The 16,100-nt window shown below is 35.1% G+C and overlaps 1 protein-coding gene across 2 annotated transcripts in view; it reads left to right on the top strand.

Annotated features, from left to right (window-relative positions):
* Nucleotides 1-15,802, top strand: part of ADAM9 (ADAM metallopeptidase domain 9) — a 116,965-nt gene extending 101,163 nt beyond the window's left edge. The window contains exons 19-22 of one of the 2 annotated variants that reach the window (XM_011960675.1): nucleotides 35-176; nucleotides 1,244-1,331; nucleotides 12,677-12,744; nucleotides 14,406-15,802. In XM_011960675.1, coding sequence (XP_011816065.1) covers nucleotides 35-176; nucleotides 1,244-1,331; nucleotides 12,677-12,744; nucleotides 14,406-14,499 — 392 coding nt within the window. In that variant the 3' untranslated portion in view covers nucleotides 14,500-15,802. The remainder of the gene's footprint in view (nucleotides 1-34; nucleotides 177-1,243; nucleotides 1,332-12,676; nucleotides 12,745-14,405) is intronic. The other variant, XR_001003861.1, reaches the window with a different exon arrangement.
* Nucleotides 15,803-16,100: the final 298 nt, after the last annotated feature.

Genomic DNA, 16,100 nt, shown 5'->3' with positions numbered 1-16,100 from the left:
TTGGTGACTGTTGATGTAAAATTCTTCTCTCTAGAAATGAATACTGCGTTGAGGGATGGACTTCTGGTGTTCTTCTTCCTAATTGTTCCCCTTATTGTCTGTGCTATTTTTATCTTCATCAAGAGAGATCAACTGTGGAGAAGCTACTTCAGAAAGAAGAGATCACAAACATATGAGTACTTAGATTTTTTTCTTTTAATGCCTATATTAAATATATACACGTATTTTCTGAGACAGAATCTTGACTTCCCTGGGCTTAGGTGATTCTCCCTGCCTCAGCCTTCCAAGTAGTTGGGATTACAGGTATGCCACCACACCCAGTTAATTTTTGTATTTTTTTGTAGAGATGGGGTTTCACCATGTTGCCCAGACTGGTCTTGAACTTTTTGAAGCCATCCATCTGCCTTAGCCTCCCAAAGTGCAGGGATTACCGGAGTGAGCCTCCACGCTTTGCCTATATTAAATAATTTATAAAGTATTAATGCTGATAGTCATATCACCAGAGATTGGTAATCCTCTAAAATAGGGTTGTAAGTTATTTCCCTGACCTTTCGACATGATTAACATGGGTTGAAAGGTGGTGGTGACCAAGCCGCCTCTCTTATGGGGAGGAGAAAGGATTATGTTGGTCAGCCTTTAGGCTGCTGAAAGTGGCCCTCAGAGTTCATTTTGGTTAACACCAATTTCTGATAGAGGAGTAAGTAGATACTTCCTATCATATTTCCAACTGACCAGTCTATGCACAATTCCCTCATCTGCATTTTTGAAGTTTGAGTTCCATAACTACAGCTATCTTTCATACATCTCCACTGCACTGATTTGCTGTCACCTCAGCATGTCTAAAACTTACCTATTACCTTTCCAGCCAATCCATTCACTACCCTTGGATTTCCTAATTTTTAAAATGACTACTTGGCAACCTGAGAATATGCTTTTACTCTTCTCTGATTTTAGGAAGACTTGAGAAAAGTTAGGGAACATTGGCCTCATTGACCACATTTCACAATTTCTTAAAATTTCAGTTTAATTATAAAATGTGGTTAGTTATGCTTTCTAATACCATAAGGATTAAAAATATGTGAAAGCTGTTAAAATGAGATAAAATTTTTAACTGTATCATGATTATCATCCCCACCACTACCAACATCATTATTCTGTATTTGGGAAAACGCAAAATGTGTGTAATATTTCATGTAGAAATATTTTAATCTTAATTTAGATCAAAAGTAATTGTATCTTTCAGGTCAGATGGCAAAAATCAAGCAAACCCTTCTAGGCAGCCAGTGAGTGTTCCTCGACATGTTTCACCAGTGACACCTCCCAGAGAAGTTGTAAGTATAAAATGAAAAATTATTTTTCTTTATTGTATTAAAGGATCAAATGCTTAAAGATTAAAAACTAAGTTATGTAGATATAGCTAGAAACATAGATACCTTCTTAAGAATTCAAGAGTATTGTATGTGGTCCCTGAGTTTTTTTGTTTTTGTTTTTGAGACAGAGTCTTGCTCTATTGCCCAGGGTGGGGCATGGTAGCACAATTGCATCTCATTGCAACCTCTGCCTCCCAGGTTCAAATGATTGTCATGCCTCAGCCTCCCAAGTGGCTGGGCTTACAGGTGTGTACCATCACGCCTGGCTAAGTTTTGTATTTTTCATAGAGACGGGGTCTCACCACATTGGCCAGGCTGGTCTTGAACTCCTGACCTCAAATGATCCACCCGCCTTGGCCTCCCAAAGTGCTGGGATTATAGGTATGAGCCACTGTGCCCTGCCCCCTGAGTTTTTTTAAAGGAAAACCAGCAGAGTCCTTCGCTCAGAGGACACAGAAAAAGACAGCTGGACATTAGGAATGCCTTGCCTAGCAACCAGGATTGGGAAATGACATGGGACCTATGCTATCACTACTTTTTTCTGTCTGCTCTTTTCCTATTTTCAATACCTGTCTCCATCTCCCTATGGGATGTTACCAAAGACCTTGGTGCTGAGCTATTGGATTGGCCTAATTGTCTCAGCTGTAGGACTGATAGTCACTGTTCCTGCAAGTGTATGAGGGAGTGTTTAGATCATGATACACTTTTACTGATCTGCATATATCCCTAAGCAATATGTAATTTTTAAATCTGTTTTAAAACTTTTAAGAACGTTTTATTTGATAATTTGCACATATATCTGCAACCTGCTTTTCCCCTTAATGTCATGTTGTGATTTATCTCTCTCAATAGATATAGCTGTGATTCATTCATTTTCACTGTTGATTAGAAATCCTTCTTCATTTTTTAATACACACACACACACACACACGCACACACACACACACACACAGACACAGAATCTCCCTATTCTACCCCCTTTTCCTTTATAAAAAGGAGACAAAAATTGTTATGCCCTTTCTCCTCTTAACCATATATCTTGGAGATTTTTCCACATCGTTATGTATACAGGATGGCCACATAGGCCCTATGCATGCTAGTTCAAAATTATCTGTATACTTTTCTTCATCATTGGCATATATTTATGTATTTCTTATTTGATTTTGGCAAAATATATATAAAATTTGCCATTTTAACCATTGTTTTCAAGATGTTTTTTGTAAATTTAACAGTAGTGGTAAAAAAAAAAAACCACTAATATTTACCATCTTAACAATTTTTACATGTATAGTGCAATACTCCTAAGAATATTTATCTGTGTTTTCTTTTAGTAGTTTTATAGTTTCAGGTCTTCTGTTTAAATCTTTAATCCAGTTTGAGATGATTTTTGTATATGGTATGAAATACCAGTTCATTTTGATTTTTATTCATGTGGATATGAAGTTGTCACAACACTATTAATTGAAGTGACTGTCCCTTCTTCATTGTGTATTCCTGGCACCTTTGTTGAAGATTAGCTGACCATAAATTTGTGGATTTGGGGTTCTCTATTCTGTTATATTTGTCTTTATGTCTTTTTTATGCCAGTAGTATGCTGTTTTGATTAGTATAGCTTTGCAGTGTATTTTAGAATTTGGTAATGTGTTGCTTCCAGCTTTGTTCTTTTTGCTCAAGATTGATTTAGTGATTCTGGATCTTTTGTGATTCCATATAAATTTTAGGATTTTTTCTATTGTTATGAAAATTGTCATTGGAATATTAATAGATATTGTATTGAATCTGTAGTTTGCTGTGGTTATTTTATTATTAATTCTTCCAGTCAGTGAGTATGGGATATCTTTTCATTTATGTCTTCAATTTCTTTCATCAGTGTTTTATAGGTTTCCTTGTACAGATATTTATTTTTGGGATTAAATTTATTCCTATTTTATTTATGTATGTATTTTTGCTGTCATTCTAAATGGAATTTTTTTTCTGGATTTCTTTTTCAGATAGCTTGTTGTAGTGTATAGAAATGCTACTGATTTTCATATGTTGATTTTGTATTATGCAACTTTACTGAATTTATTTAACAGTTTTTTGGTTGACTCTTTAGGGTTTTCTATATAAAAGACCATGTCATCTGCAAATAAGGACAGATTTACTTCTTCCTTTCTAATTTTGATGTCTTTTATTTTTTTTTCTTGTCTAACTGCTCTGGCTAGAACTTCTAGTACTATATTGAGTAGAAGTGGTAGGAATGGACTTCCTTGTCTTATTCCTGATCTTAGAGGAAGAGCTTTCAGTTTTTCATTGTTCAGTATGATGTTAGTTGTGGGCTTGTGATGTACGGCCTTTATTGTGCTGAGGTTCATTCTTTCTTTCTTTCTTTTGGTTTTTGAGATAGAGTCTCGCTCTGTCAGCCAGGCTGCAGTGCATGGCACGATCTTGGCTCTCTGCAACCTCTTCCTCACAGGTTCAAGTGATTTTCCTGCCTCAGCCTCCTGAGTAGCTGGGATTACAGGCATGTGCCACCCTGCCCAGCTAATTTTTATATTTTTAGTAGAGAGACAGGGTTTTGCCATATTGGCTAGGCTGGTCTTCAACTCCTGACCTCAGGTGATCCACCTGCCTCGGTCTCCCATAGTGCTGGGATTACAGGCATGAGCCACCATGCCTGGCCCAGTTTATTCTTTGTATACAAATTTGTTGAGAGTTTTTATCACGAAAGAATGTTGAAATTTGTCAAATGCTTTTCCCTCATTTCTTAAAATGATCACATGGTTTTTGTTATGTTTATGTTCTTCACTTCTGTTTTTTGTTGTGTAGCATATTTATTGATTTGAGTATGTTAAACCATCCTTGCATCCCCAGAATACATCTCACTTGGTTATTGGGAAATACCTTTTATGTGCTGCTGAATTCAGTTTGCTAGTATTTTGTTGAAGATGTTTGCATCTATGTTCATAAAGGATATTGGCCTATAATTTTCTTTGCTTGTGGCATCCTTGTCTGGCTTTTTTTTCAGGGTAATGCTGGCCTTGTAAAATGAGTTTAGAAATATTCCTTCCTCTTCAAGTGTTGGGAAGAGTTTGAGAAAGATCGCATTAGTTCTTCTTTAAATGTTTGGTAGAATTCAGCTGTGAATTTATCAGGTCCTGAGTTTCTTTGATGGGAGACTTTTTTTTTTTTTTTATTATACTTTAAGTTCTAGGGTACATGTGCATAACGTGCAGGTTTGTTACATATGTATACTTGTGCAATGTTGGTGTGCTGCACCCATCAACTCGTCAGCACCCATCAATTCATCATTTATATCAGGTATAACTCCCCAATGCAATCCCTCCCCCCTCCCCCCTCCCCATGATAGGCCCAGTGTGTGATGTTCCCCTTCCCGAGTCCAAGTGATCTCATTGTTCAGTTCCCACCTATGAGTGAGAACATGCGGTGTTTGGTTTTCTCTTCTTGTGATAGTTTGCTAAGAATGATGGTTTCCAGCTGCATCCATGTCCCTACAAAGGACGCAAACTCATCCTTTTTTATGGCTGCATAGTATTCCATGGTGTATATGTGCCACATTTTCTTAATCCAGTCTGTCACAGATGGACATTTGGGTTGATTAAATGGTGCTGGGAAAATTGGCTAGCCATAAGTAGAAAGCTGAAACTGGATCCTTTCCTTACTCCTTATACGAAGATTAATTCAAGATGGATTAGAGACTTAAATGTTAGACCTAATACCATAAAAACCCTAGAAGAAAATCTAGGTAGTACCATTCAGGACATAGGCATGGGCAAGGACTTCATGTCTAAAACACCAAAAGCAACGGCAGCAAAAGCCAAAATTGACAAATGGGATCTCATTAAACTAAAGAGCTTCTGCACAGCAAAAGAAACTACCATCAGAGTGAACAGGCAACCTACAGAATGGGAGAAAATTTTTGCAAGCTACTCGTCTGACAAAGGGCTGATATCCAGAATCTACAAAGAACTCAAACAAATATACAAGAAAAAAACAAACAACCCCATCAAAAAGTGGGGAAAGGATATGAACAGACATTTCTCAAAAGAAGACATTCATACAGCCAACAGACACATGAAAAAATGCTCATCATCACTCGCCATCAGAGAAATGCAAATCAAAACCACAATGAGATACCATCTCACACCAGTTAGAATGGCCATCATTAAAAAATCAGGAAACAACAAGTGTTGGAGAGGATGTGGAGAAATAGGAACACTTTTACACTGTTGGTGGGATTGTAAACTAGTTCAACCATTATGGAAAACAGTATGGCGATTCCTCAAGGATCTAGAACTAGATGTACCATATGACCCAGCCATCCCACTACTGGGTATATACCCAAAGGATTATAAATTATTCTACTACAAAGACACATGCACACGTATGTTTATTGCGGCACTATTCACAATAGCAAAGACTTGGATGGGAGACTTTTTAAAGTTACTAATTCAATCTCCTTATTATTGATCTTTTCAGATTTTTTATTTCGTCTTGATTCAATTTTCATATGTTGTATGTTTCTAGGAATTTATTTTTTTCTAGGTTCAGTTTGTTGGTGTATGATTGTTCATAGCAGTCTCTTACAAAACTTTGTATTTCTGTGGTATCAGCTGTAATGTCTCCTCTTTCATTTCTGATTTTATTTGATTCTTCTTTCTTTTTTTCTTAGTCTACTTAATGGTGTGTTAATTTTATTTATCTTTTCAAAAAACCAACTCTTAGTTATATTGATTCTGTTAACACTATTTTTCCAGTATTTCATTCATTTTTGCTCTGATCTTTGCTGTTCCCTTTCTTCTACTAACTTTAGGCTTAGATTGTTCCTCTTTTTCTAGGTCTTGAGGTATAACATTAGGTTGTTTATTTGAGATATTTTTTTAAAAATGTAGGCACTTATTGGTATAGACTTGCTATAAACTTCCCTCTTAGAACTGCTTTTTCTGTATTGCATACATTTTGTTATGTTGTGTTTCTATTTTTATTGTCTCAAGATTCAGTTGTTTCTTGGTACACATTGGGGATTGGTTCCAGGACCCCTGCATATAGCCCAATCTGTCTATCCTCAAGTCATGCTGTTGGCCCTGCAGAACCCACATATAGGAAAAGTTGGCCGTCTATATATGTGGGTCATGAATACTGTATTTTCAATCTGTGTTTGGTTGAAAAAAATCTGCATATAGATATACCTGTGCAGTTCAAATCTGTGTTGCTTAAGTATCAGCTGTATTTTAAAATATTTCTTGCTATCTGCTATTGACCAAGTGGTTGTTTAGGAGCGTGTTGTTTAATTTTCCTGTATTTGTGAATTTTCTAAAATTCCTTCAGTTACTGATTTTGAGTCCTAGTATTGTAGTTGGAAAAGATACTTGATGTCAGTCTTTTAAAATTTGTTAAGGCTGGTTTTGCAGCTTGACATATTATCTGTCCTGGAGAATGTTCTGTGTGCCTTTGAGAAGAATGTATATTCTGCTTCTGTTGGATGGAATATGTTTGTTAGATCAGTTTTTTTTAAAGTCTAGTTTGAGTCAAATGTTTTCTTACTGGTTTGTTGTCTGGATGATCTATCTGTTGTTGAAAGTGAACTATTGAAGTTTCCTACTAGTATTGGGTTGCTATTTAGCTCTCCCTCCAGATTAATTAATATTTGCTTTATATATTTAGGTACTCTAAATTGGCTGCATATGTATTCACAGTTGTTATATCCTTGTGGTGAATCGACCCCTTTACCATTAATGCCCTTTTTCATCTCTGTTTTTATTGTTTTTGATGTTACATTATTCTGTCTGATGTAAGTATTGCTATCCTTGTTCTCTTGGTTTCCATTTGCACAGAATACTTACTCATATTTAAAGGAATTACTGATAGGTAAGGACTTACTATTGCTATTTTGTTTTTGACCCTTCCTTCTTCCCTTGCTGCCTTTTGTATTTCTTTTTAATTAAAAAAAATCAATTATGGATACATAAGAGTTGCACATATCACATGGGGTACATGTGATATTTTGAAACAAGCATACGGTGTGTAATGATCAAATCAGGGTAATTGGGATAGTCATCACCTCAAGGATTTATAATTTCTATGTTAGGAACATTCCAACTCTACTCTTTTAGCTATTTTGAAATATACAATAAATTATTTTTTTGTAGTAATATTTTGATTCTCATTTTCCTTTGTGCATATTCTATAGTACATATATTGTGATATCTTTGCAATTACATAAAATATTTTATAAATGTATAGCAATCTATTTTAAACTGATAACTTCAATCACAAAAACTCTACCCCTTTATATTTCTTCTTCTTCCACTTTATGTAATTGATGACACAAAATTACCTCTTTTTATATTGCTTATCATTAACACAGATTCATTACTTTTTATGCTATGCTTTTAACGTTCTAACAAGATTTAAAAGTGATTTTCACACTTACAGTACTACAGAATTCTCTACTTGTCTATACGCTTACCTTTATTATCGAGTATTATATTTTCATATGGTTTTGTGTTGCTATTTATTTTCCTTTCTCTTCACCTTTTTTGCTCCTCTGCCACTTTCATTTTGAGTATACTGTCTTTGAGTCCACTGATACTTTCTTCTACCTCATCGTGTTTGTTGTTGAATCCTTCCAGTGAATCTTTCAATTTAGCATTACAGTTTTCAGCTCCAGAATTGTTGTTTGGTTCTTCTTTATAGTTCCTGTCTCTTTGTTGATATTCTCATTTTGTTCATACATCATTTTCCTGATTTATTTTAGTTGTCTCTCTGCATTCTCTTTTAATTTTTTGAACATCATTATAATGGTAATTTTTGAATTCTTTGGTAATTTATATATACCTGTTTCCTTAGGGTCAGTTTCTGGAGATTTAGTTTGTTCTTTTAAATGTGCCGTGTTTCTATTTCTTTGTATTATTTGTCATTTATTGTTGGGATTTTGGCATTTGAAGAATGAGCTGCCTTTCCCAGATTTTGCAGCCGTGTTTTATACAAGGAGGACTTATGCTACTCAGCCTGGCTAGAGATTCTGGAAGCCTCTCAAAACTTTTTTTTTTTTTTTGGAGACAGAGTCTTTCTCAGTTGCCCAGGCTAGAGTGCGGTGGCGCCATCTCAGCTCATTGCAACCTCCGCCTCTTGCAACAAGCAATTCTCCTGCCTCAGCCTCCTGAGTAGCTGGGACTACAGGTGTGCGCCACCACTCCCAGCTAATTTTTGTATTTTTTAGTAAAGATGGGGTTTCACCATATTGGCCAGGCTGGTCTCGAACTCCTGACCTTGTGATCCGCCTGCCTTGGCCTCCCAAAGTGCTGGGATTACAGCGTGAGCTACTGCGCCTGGCCTGTTGTCTAGTATTTTAAATCTTTTTTAAAAATTCTACAATATAGATATGACTATTGAATTATGAAATGTTTGTTTAGGTTTGTGAGACCATACACCAATTAAATTAATTGTTAAGAGGATGGACTGTGAGCGAGACTGCCCAATTTGAGTACTGCCTTTGTCACTTTATAAGCTGTGACTTTAGGCAAGATTCTCAAACTCTCTCTGTACTTGTTTCCTCATCTGTAAAATAATAATAATAATAGTACTAATCACAAATGACTTTTGTGAAAATCAGAGGGATTCGTATGTGTGGAGCACTGAGAAGTGCATGTGGCACATGTGAAATGCTCTATGAGCTTTAGCTGTTTTCCCATGTGTTCATTGTCTGCTTTCAACCTTATTGAATCTCAGCTTATTTTTCTGGTATATCTGCTTCAACAGGGTATCTTATAGAAGTTCCCTTAGCGAAGGTATTTTGGTAGTAAATTCTCTCAGTTTTTGTCTTTTCAGAATGTTTTTGGCTGACAGCTGTTTTTTTTTTTTCTAAGAACTTTAAAGAGACTATATTTTAACATCCTTTGTTGCAATTTAAACATTGTCTGTTATTCTAATTTCTACTGTAGATAATATCTTTTCCATGTGGCTTTTTCTTCTGTATCTGTAGACTAGTTGGTGTAGATGTGGACTTTAAAAAACTCCTTTGCCAATAAATAGACTTCCTGAGTTGATTTACGTTTTTCAATTCTAGCAAATTCTTAGCAATTATTTTATTGCCTCTGTCTCATTATCTGATTAACTCTTTCACGCATTTCTTGCATGTTAGACTTTTTACTATCTCTCTGTTTCTTAACCTCTCTTTGCTATTTCCAATATTCTTGTGTATTCCATTCTGATTATATTGGATCTACCTTCTATTCACTAAGTCTGTATTAAACTATGCCAAATCTTCTACTTAACCGACTCATTGAATGTCTAATTTCACTAGTTTTATAGTACATTTCATTCCTGTAGTTCTACTTAGTTCTGTTTCGAATCTGCCTGGTTATTTGTGATTGTTTGTTATAGTTTTATTATCTATTTTAAAGCTTTTATGTATTAAAGCATATTCAGACACCTACTTTATGTGGTGTATCTGATCATTTTAATATGTATGCCCTTGGTGGGTTCTCAGGTTTGTTATTTCTGCTGACTCTCATGATAGCCTTATTTCTTAGTGCACTTGTGATGTTGATTGTAAACTCACATCCTTTGGAACTTTATATTGGAAATAAATATATTTGAGTCCTGAATTATAGTGGGTTTCTACCGAGAGTATTTTTCTTTGCCGGATGCTTGGGGCATGGTCAGTCTTTGATGTCTTTAAACTGAAATTTCTGTTGATTTTTTTTTTGACAACACAAATGTTATAAACTCTGGTCCCCATACTCTTATGAGGATGAGTGTGTGGTAAGAATTTCTCAGTGGAGACTGGTTTTTAAGTTCCCCGTCTATTAGCAGGGGCAGTATCACCATGGGCCTTCCTTGAGGCAGGTATTTGTTTTTCTAGTTAACCCATGGGGATATCACCCTTCGTATGTCTAGGCTTTGTATAGGGCCTTGTATTCACCATTCCATCCAGCTCAGGCCCTGGCTTTTCCTCCTTTATCTATGGGTTACCGAAAGCGCATACTGCTGCCTGCCAAGGATAGGAAGATGTTCACAGGATGAAGGCAACTCCGTTGTTTGGACTCTTTCATACCTTCTTGGTTTTTTTTTGGCCTGTAAGATGTTTCTTACTTCCCACCAACCCAGCCAAGTGTTTCAAAATACCTTTTAAATATTTTAGGCAGCATTTTAGGTGTACTGTACTGGGAAGTTTTCTCTGGATATTTGGTCTACTCTTTGCAAGAAGTGAGCATGTACTTCATTCTTTTTAATAACTGCATACTGTTCCCTCTTATAAATTTACCAGAAATTTAAAAACAGATTGTTTCCAGTCTTATACCATAAAAAAATGTGGCACCAAGCCTCCTTGTAAATAGATCTTTGCATATATTTAAAAATATATGTCAAATAAATGCCAAAAAAAGATTTAAAAATTTTTAAATTTTATTTTTAATTGGCAAATCATAGTTGTGTACGTTTATGGGGTACAGCATGATGTTTTATGTAAACAATGTGGAAATGATTAAATCAAGCTAATTAACATATCCAGCACCTTGCTTGCTTGTAATCTTTAGCTTGTTTTCATTAATTTATATTTAATTGACAAATAATAATTGTGTATATTTTGGGGTATGGTGTGATTTTTTTTTTTTTTTTTTTGAGATGGAGTCTCACTCTGTTGCACAGGCTAGAGTGCAGTGGCATGATCTCGGCTCATTGCAACCACTGCCTCCTGGGTTCAAGCAATTCTTCTGCCTCAGCCTCCCGAATAGCTGGAATTACAGGCGTGCGCCATCAGGCCCGGGTGATTTCTTTGTAGAGACGGGGTTTTGCCATGTTGGCCAGGCTGGTCTTGAACTACTGACCTCATGTGATCCACCTGCCTCAGCCTTCCAAAGTGTTGTGATTACAGGCATGAGCCACCATTCCTGGCCACAATGTGATGTTTTGGTCTATGTATACCTTGTAAGATTCAGTCAAGCTAATTCCCATACTCATCACCTCACCACGTTGTCATTCCAAAAGGGGACTGGATCCCTTTAGAGTGCTGCTCCTATGGCTTGTGGAAAGGGATGGAGACATTTTGTTGCATTTTTCACCAATTTTCACAGTACATATAAATCATTCTGTGGTGAAAAAAATTACAGATGATAGACCACCTGTTCTGTGGTAGAAGCCAGAGGGTGTTCAAGGTCTTCACCACCACTGTGCATTCTCTGCCAGTCATATAGTAAAGAACATAGAACTTTTAACAGTAGATAGTAAAGAACATCTTGGTCAAGGTCACTTCCTTATTGATTTAGTAATTCCATCTGATCTTTCCTAACGTCTTCTAACATAATGTGATATGTGAAAAATAATACTTTTACTTTCTTATTGAGGCTAAGTTACACAGTTTCATTTTGTTGTAAACTTCAGCTACTTCATCAAGGAAGAATATAATGAATTCCAAAATCAAGGATTCTAGCTGAGTGGTATTTATAGTATTAGTTAGATACTGTATAGGTTTGGCAATACATTTTGGAAGATTTTATTTAAAATACATTGACATAGGAAATATGTTACCTTTTAACTAATACAGTTGGTTTGAACCAAGATCATAGCACTTCGGTATTACTGAATTTAAAAAAATACCTTAAAAGAATTAAGTATTCCACATTTAGTGGTAAAGATATGTCAAATAAGCAAAATATTTTATAGCATTATAATGCTATAATTCACAGCATTATAAATAAATACAAGTTGAGCACCCCTAATCTGAAAATCGAAAATGCTCCAAAACCCAAAACTTTCTGAGCACCAACATGATGCCACAGGTGGAAAATTCCACACCTGCCCTAATGTGACGAGTTGTAGTCAGAATGCACTGTTGAGTACTTATATGTGAATAAATCTAAGAACATGATTGCTTACCAGTAGTATATAAATTCAGAGTCAGGAGTGATGGTGATGCCAAACAACCACAGATTGTCCACATGAGGGGCTGAGTGACACCTTTGCTTTCTGATGACTCAGCATACACATTGTTTTATGCACAAAATTATTTAAAATATTGTATAAAATTACTCTGAGGTTATATGTATGAGGCCTGTATGAAACATCAATGACTTTTCTGTTTAGACTTGGATCCTATCCCCAAAATATCTGATTATGTATGTGCAAATATTCCAAAATTGGAAAAAAATCTGAAATTTGAATCTCTTCTGGCTCTAAGCATTTCCATTAAGGAATATTCACCTGTAGTCTGTTTATTGATTTTAAATATAGAGATTTCTTTTATGTAGAAATCATATTTATGAGCACATAGTGGTAATAACCTTACTATATATTTTTCTTTTTAGCCTATATATGCAAACAGATTTCCAGTACCAACTTATGCAGCCAAGCAACCTCAGCAGTTCCCATCAAGGTCAGAAGAAAATTTGCTTAGATTTTTTTGACCAGAATAAAACCTAGGGGTTAATGTCTAATAATTCCCCCTGTATTTTAATGTAATTTAGTGAAAGGTATTTATTGTCAACAGTTTACAAGAACATGATTTGCAGAAAGATTTTAAAATAACTTTTATATAAATTTTATCATATTGGTACAGGGTCAAAATGAAATATTAAAGAAGCTTGAGCAAGGCATAGATTCTGTTGCCACAGCTTTCATGTGCATAAGGTTTAGAAGCAAGGGCCTTTGAGATAACCAGCAGTTGGAAACCAGATGGGTTAGAACACCCTTCCTGTCAAAAACAGCTAAAAAAGCTGGACAATATAAGAAAATATGTGTTTGAAGGCATAGAAGACTAAAGAAGTGAGGAATTGTGGGGGTAAGGTCAGGAGAGGAAGGAAATCTGGAAATGGTCCCAGCTTTGGGGGCCACTTTTCCTTCCTAAATTAGTTTACCTGTTCTGACAATAGACAGGCTAGGAAGCTGAGGAGAGCATTCTACAAACTCACAGGGCAGATTGGACAAAATTTGGAATCCTGCCAAAGAGGAGGCACCCTAGCAAACATCTCAGGTTCTGTGCTGGGACCCAGAAGTAAGAGTGGACTAGACCTTCAACTGATTTCTACAATTTCTTATGTTTTGCTCATGATCGAAAAAAGCCAAGTGTAAAAGAAAATATGACTAAAACCAAAAAACAATAGGCCATAGAAACAGACTGAGAGGGTATCCAGTAAATAGACATGGACTTTAAAATAACTATGATGTCATGGAATTAAAAGTCAGTATTGAGAATTTCACCACAGAACTAAAAACTTAAAGAATCAATGCAAATTCTAGAACTGAAAAACACAAGAACTGAAACGACTCAATGGATGGGCTTAAAATCATCAGGAAGGAAGATAATTTATTACTTCATTTTGTATCACGTAAAATGCATATGACCCTCCCATCCCCCAAAAGTCTTTCAAATTACAGTTGCATTGCAACTCTGAGGACTATCTTCATGTGTAATCTTTGTTATACAGTAAGAATACATTGAAATCCAACTGAGGATCAGGGGAAGAGTATATAAATTATGAGGGAGACATTCACCAGGTAGTGTTCTAATGTGTTATTGGAGTAGAGGTATACTAGAATTGGATGATGAGGTTAGGAGAGGCTGTCCACAGGTGGAAGTATGAGGTTTGAGATGGACACCTGGTATAGAAGTCATAATACTTTTAATTCTCAGAGTGGATCTCATGTTGAGGGAGCTATAAACAGCTAGGTTTAAACCTAGCAGTAATTTGCTGCCCTCAAATTCTAACAACACAGGCAAGTGCTTGATCACTTGGTGTCTTTTACAGTTTATCTTGACCATTTCATGTGCTTTTTTTTTGAAAAAACATGTAAACTAGAAACTTCATACAACATTGTTGATTATGGAGTAATATTATTTAAAGTAGTTATTCCATTTTAGACTCTAATTGGAGCCCTTTAGCCATTGAATATCACCTTAATACTGATCTCGGAATGTAAAGTACCCTTTCCTATTGTCAGAGATGTTGAGGATGGTGTTATGTTCAGCTTGTAATGAATATGGCATTATTTCACCCAGTCTAAACATGCTATTAACTATCTCTTTTCCCCTCACAGGCCACCTCCACCACAACCGAAAATATCATCTCAGGGAAACTTAATTCCTGCCCGTCCTGCTCCTGCACCTCCTTTATATAGTTCCCTCACTTGATTTTTTTAAACTTCTTTTTGCAAATGTCTTCAGGGAACTGAGCTAATACTTTTTTTCCTTGATGTTTTCTTGAAAAGCCTTTCTTCCTGTTGAAACTATGAATGAAAACAAAATACCACAAAACAGACTTTACTAACACAGAAAAACAGAAACTGATTGTGAGAGTTGAGAAATACAAGGAAATTCAGTAAAGCCAGGGAATTTACAATAACATTTCCGTTTCCATCATTGAATAAGTCTTATTCAGTCATCAGTGAGGTTAATGCACTAATCATGGATTACGTTATTTTGAACATGTTATTGCAGTGATTCTCAAATTAACTATTGGTGTAAGATTTTTGTCATTATGTGTTTAAATGTTATTCTGAATTTTTTACCTTAGTTATCATTAATGTAGTTCCTGATTGAACATGTGATAATCTAATACCTGTGAAAACTGACTAATCAGCTGCCAATAATATCTAATATTTTTCATCATGCACGAATTAATAATCATCATACTCTAGAATCTTGTCATTCACTACATGAATAAGCAAATGTTGTCTTCAAAAGAATGCACAAGAACCACAATTAAGATGTCATAATATTTTGAAAGTACAAAGTATACTAAAAGAGGGTGTGTGTATTCACGCACAGTTACTCGCTTCCATTTTTATGACCTTTCAACTATAGATAATAACTCTTAGAGAAACTAATTTAATAGAATTTCTATTATGAATCATGTTAAAGCATGACATTCTTTCACAATAGCACTATTTTAAATAAATTATAAGCTTTAAGGTACGAAGTATTTAATACATCTAATCAATTATGTTGTTGATTCATGGCTATAATAAAGCAGGAACAATTATAAAATCTTCAATCAATTGAACTGTTACAAAACCACTTGAGAATTTCATGAGCACTTTAAAATCTGAACTTTCAAGCTTGCTATTAAATCATTTAGAATGTTTACATTTACTAAGGTGTGCTGGGTCATGTAAAATATTAGGCACTAATATTTTCATAGAAATTAGGCTGGAGGAAGAAGGAAGAAATGGTTTTCTTAAATACGTACAAAAAAGTTACTGTGGTATCTATGAGTTATCATCTTAGCTGTGTTAAAAATGAATTTTTACTGTGGCAGAAATGGTATGGATAGTAAAATTTTAAGCACTAAAATTTTTTTCATAACCTTTCATAATAAAGTTTAATAATAGGTTTATTAATGGAATTTTGTTAGTTTTTTAAAAGTGTTTTTGGTTTGTGTATATATACATGTACAAATACAACATTTACAATAAATAAAATACTTGAAATTCTCTCTTTTGTGTCTTCTACTAGCTTCCTAGTCAACTATTTATAGTCTTATTAATTAAAAAGTTATAATTTTAAATAAAAATTCTAGTCAAACTTTTATAGATATTATCTCACTAATTGTCAGACTTTTGCCAAAGTGTGCAAGTGGCTTTTGGAGAACAGATTAGTTTTGAAGAAGGCAAAAATTTCAGTTTTCTGAAGACAGCATGCTATTTTAACAATCAAGTATACATATTAAATATTGTGGGCAATCTCAAATGAAGGTCCATCATTTCATTTTAAATCTCTGAGTGAATTCATAT

Source organism: Colobus angolensis, unplaced genomic scaffold (assembly GCF_000951035.1).
Source record: "Colobus angolensis palliatus isolate OR3802 unplaced genomic scaffold, Cang.pa_1.0 Scaffold52, whole genome shotgun sequence".
Classification (NCBI taxonomy): Eukaryota; Metazoa; Chordata; class Mammalia; order Primates; family Cercopithecidae; genus Colobus; species Colobus angolensis.
This window is presented reverse-complemented; position numbering and strand designations above follow the sequence as displayed.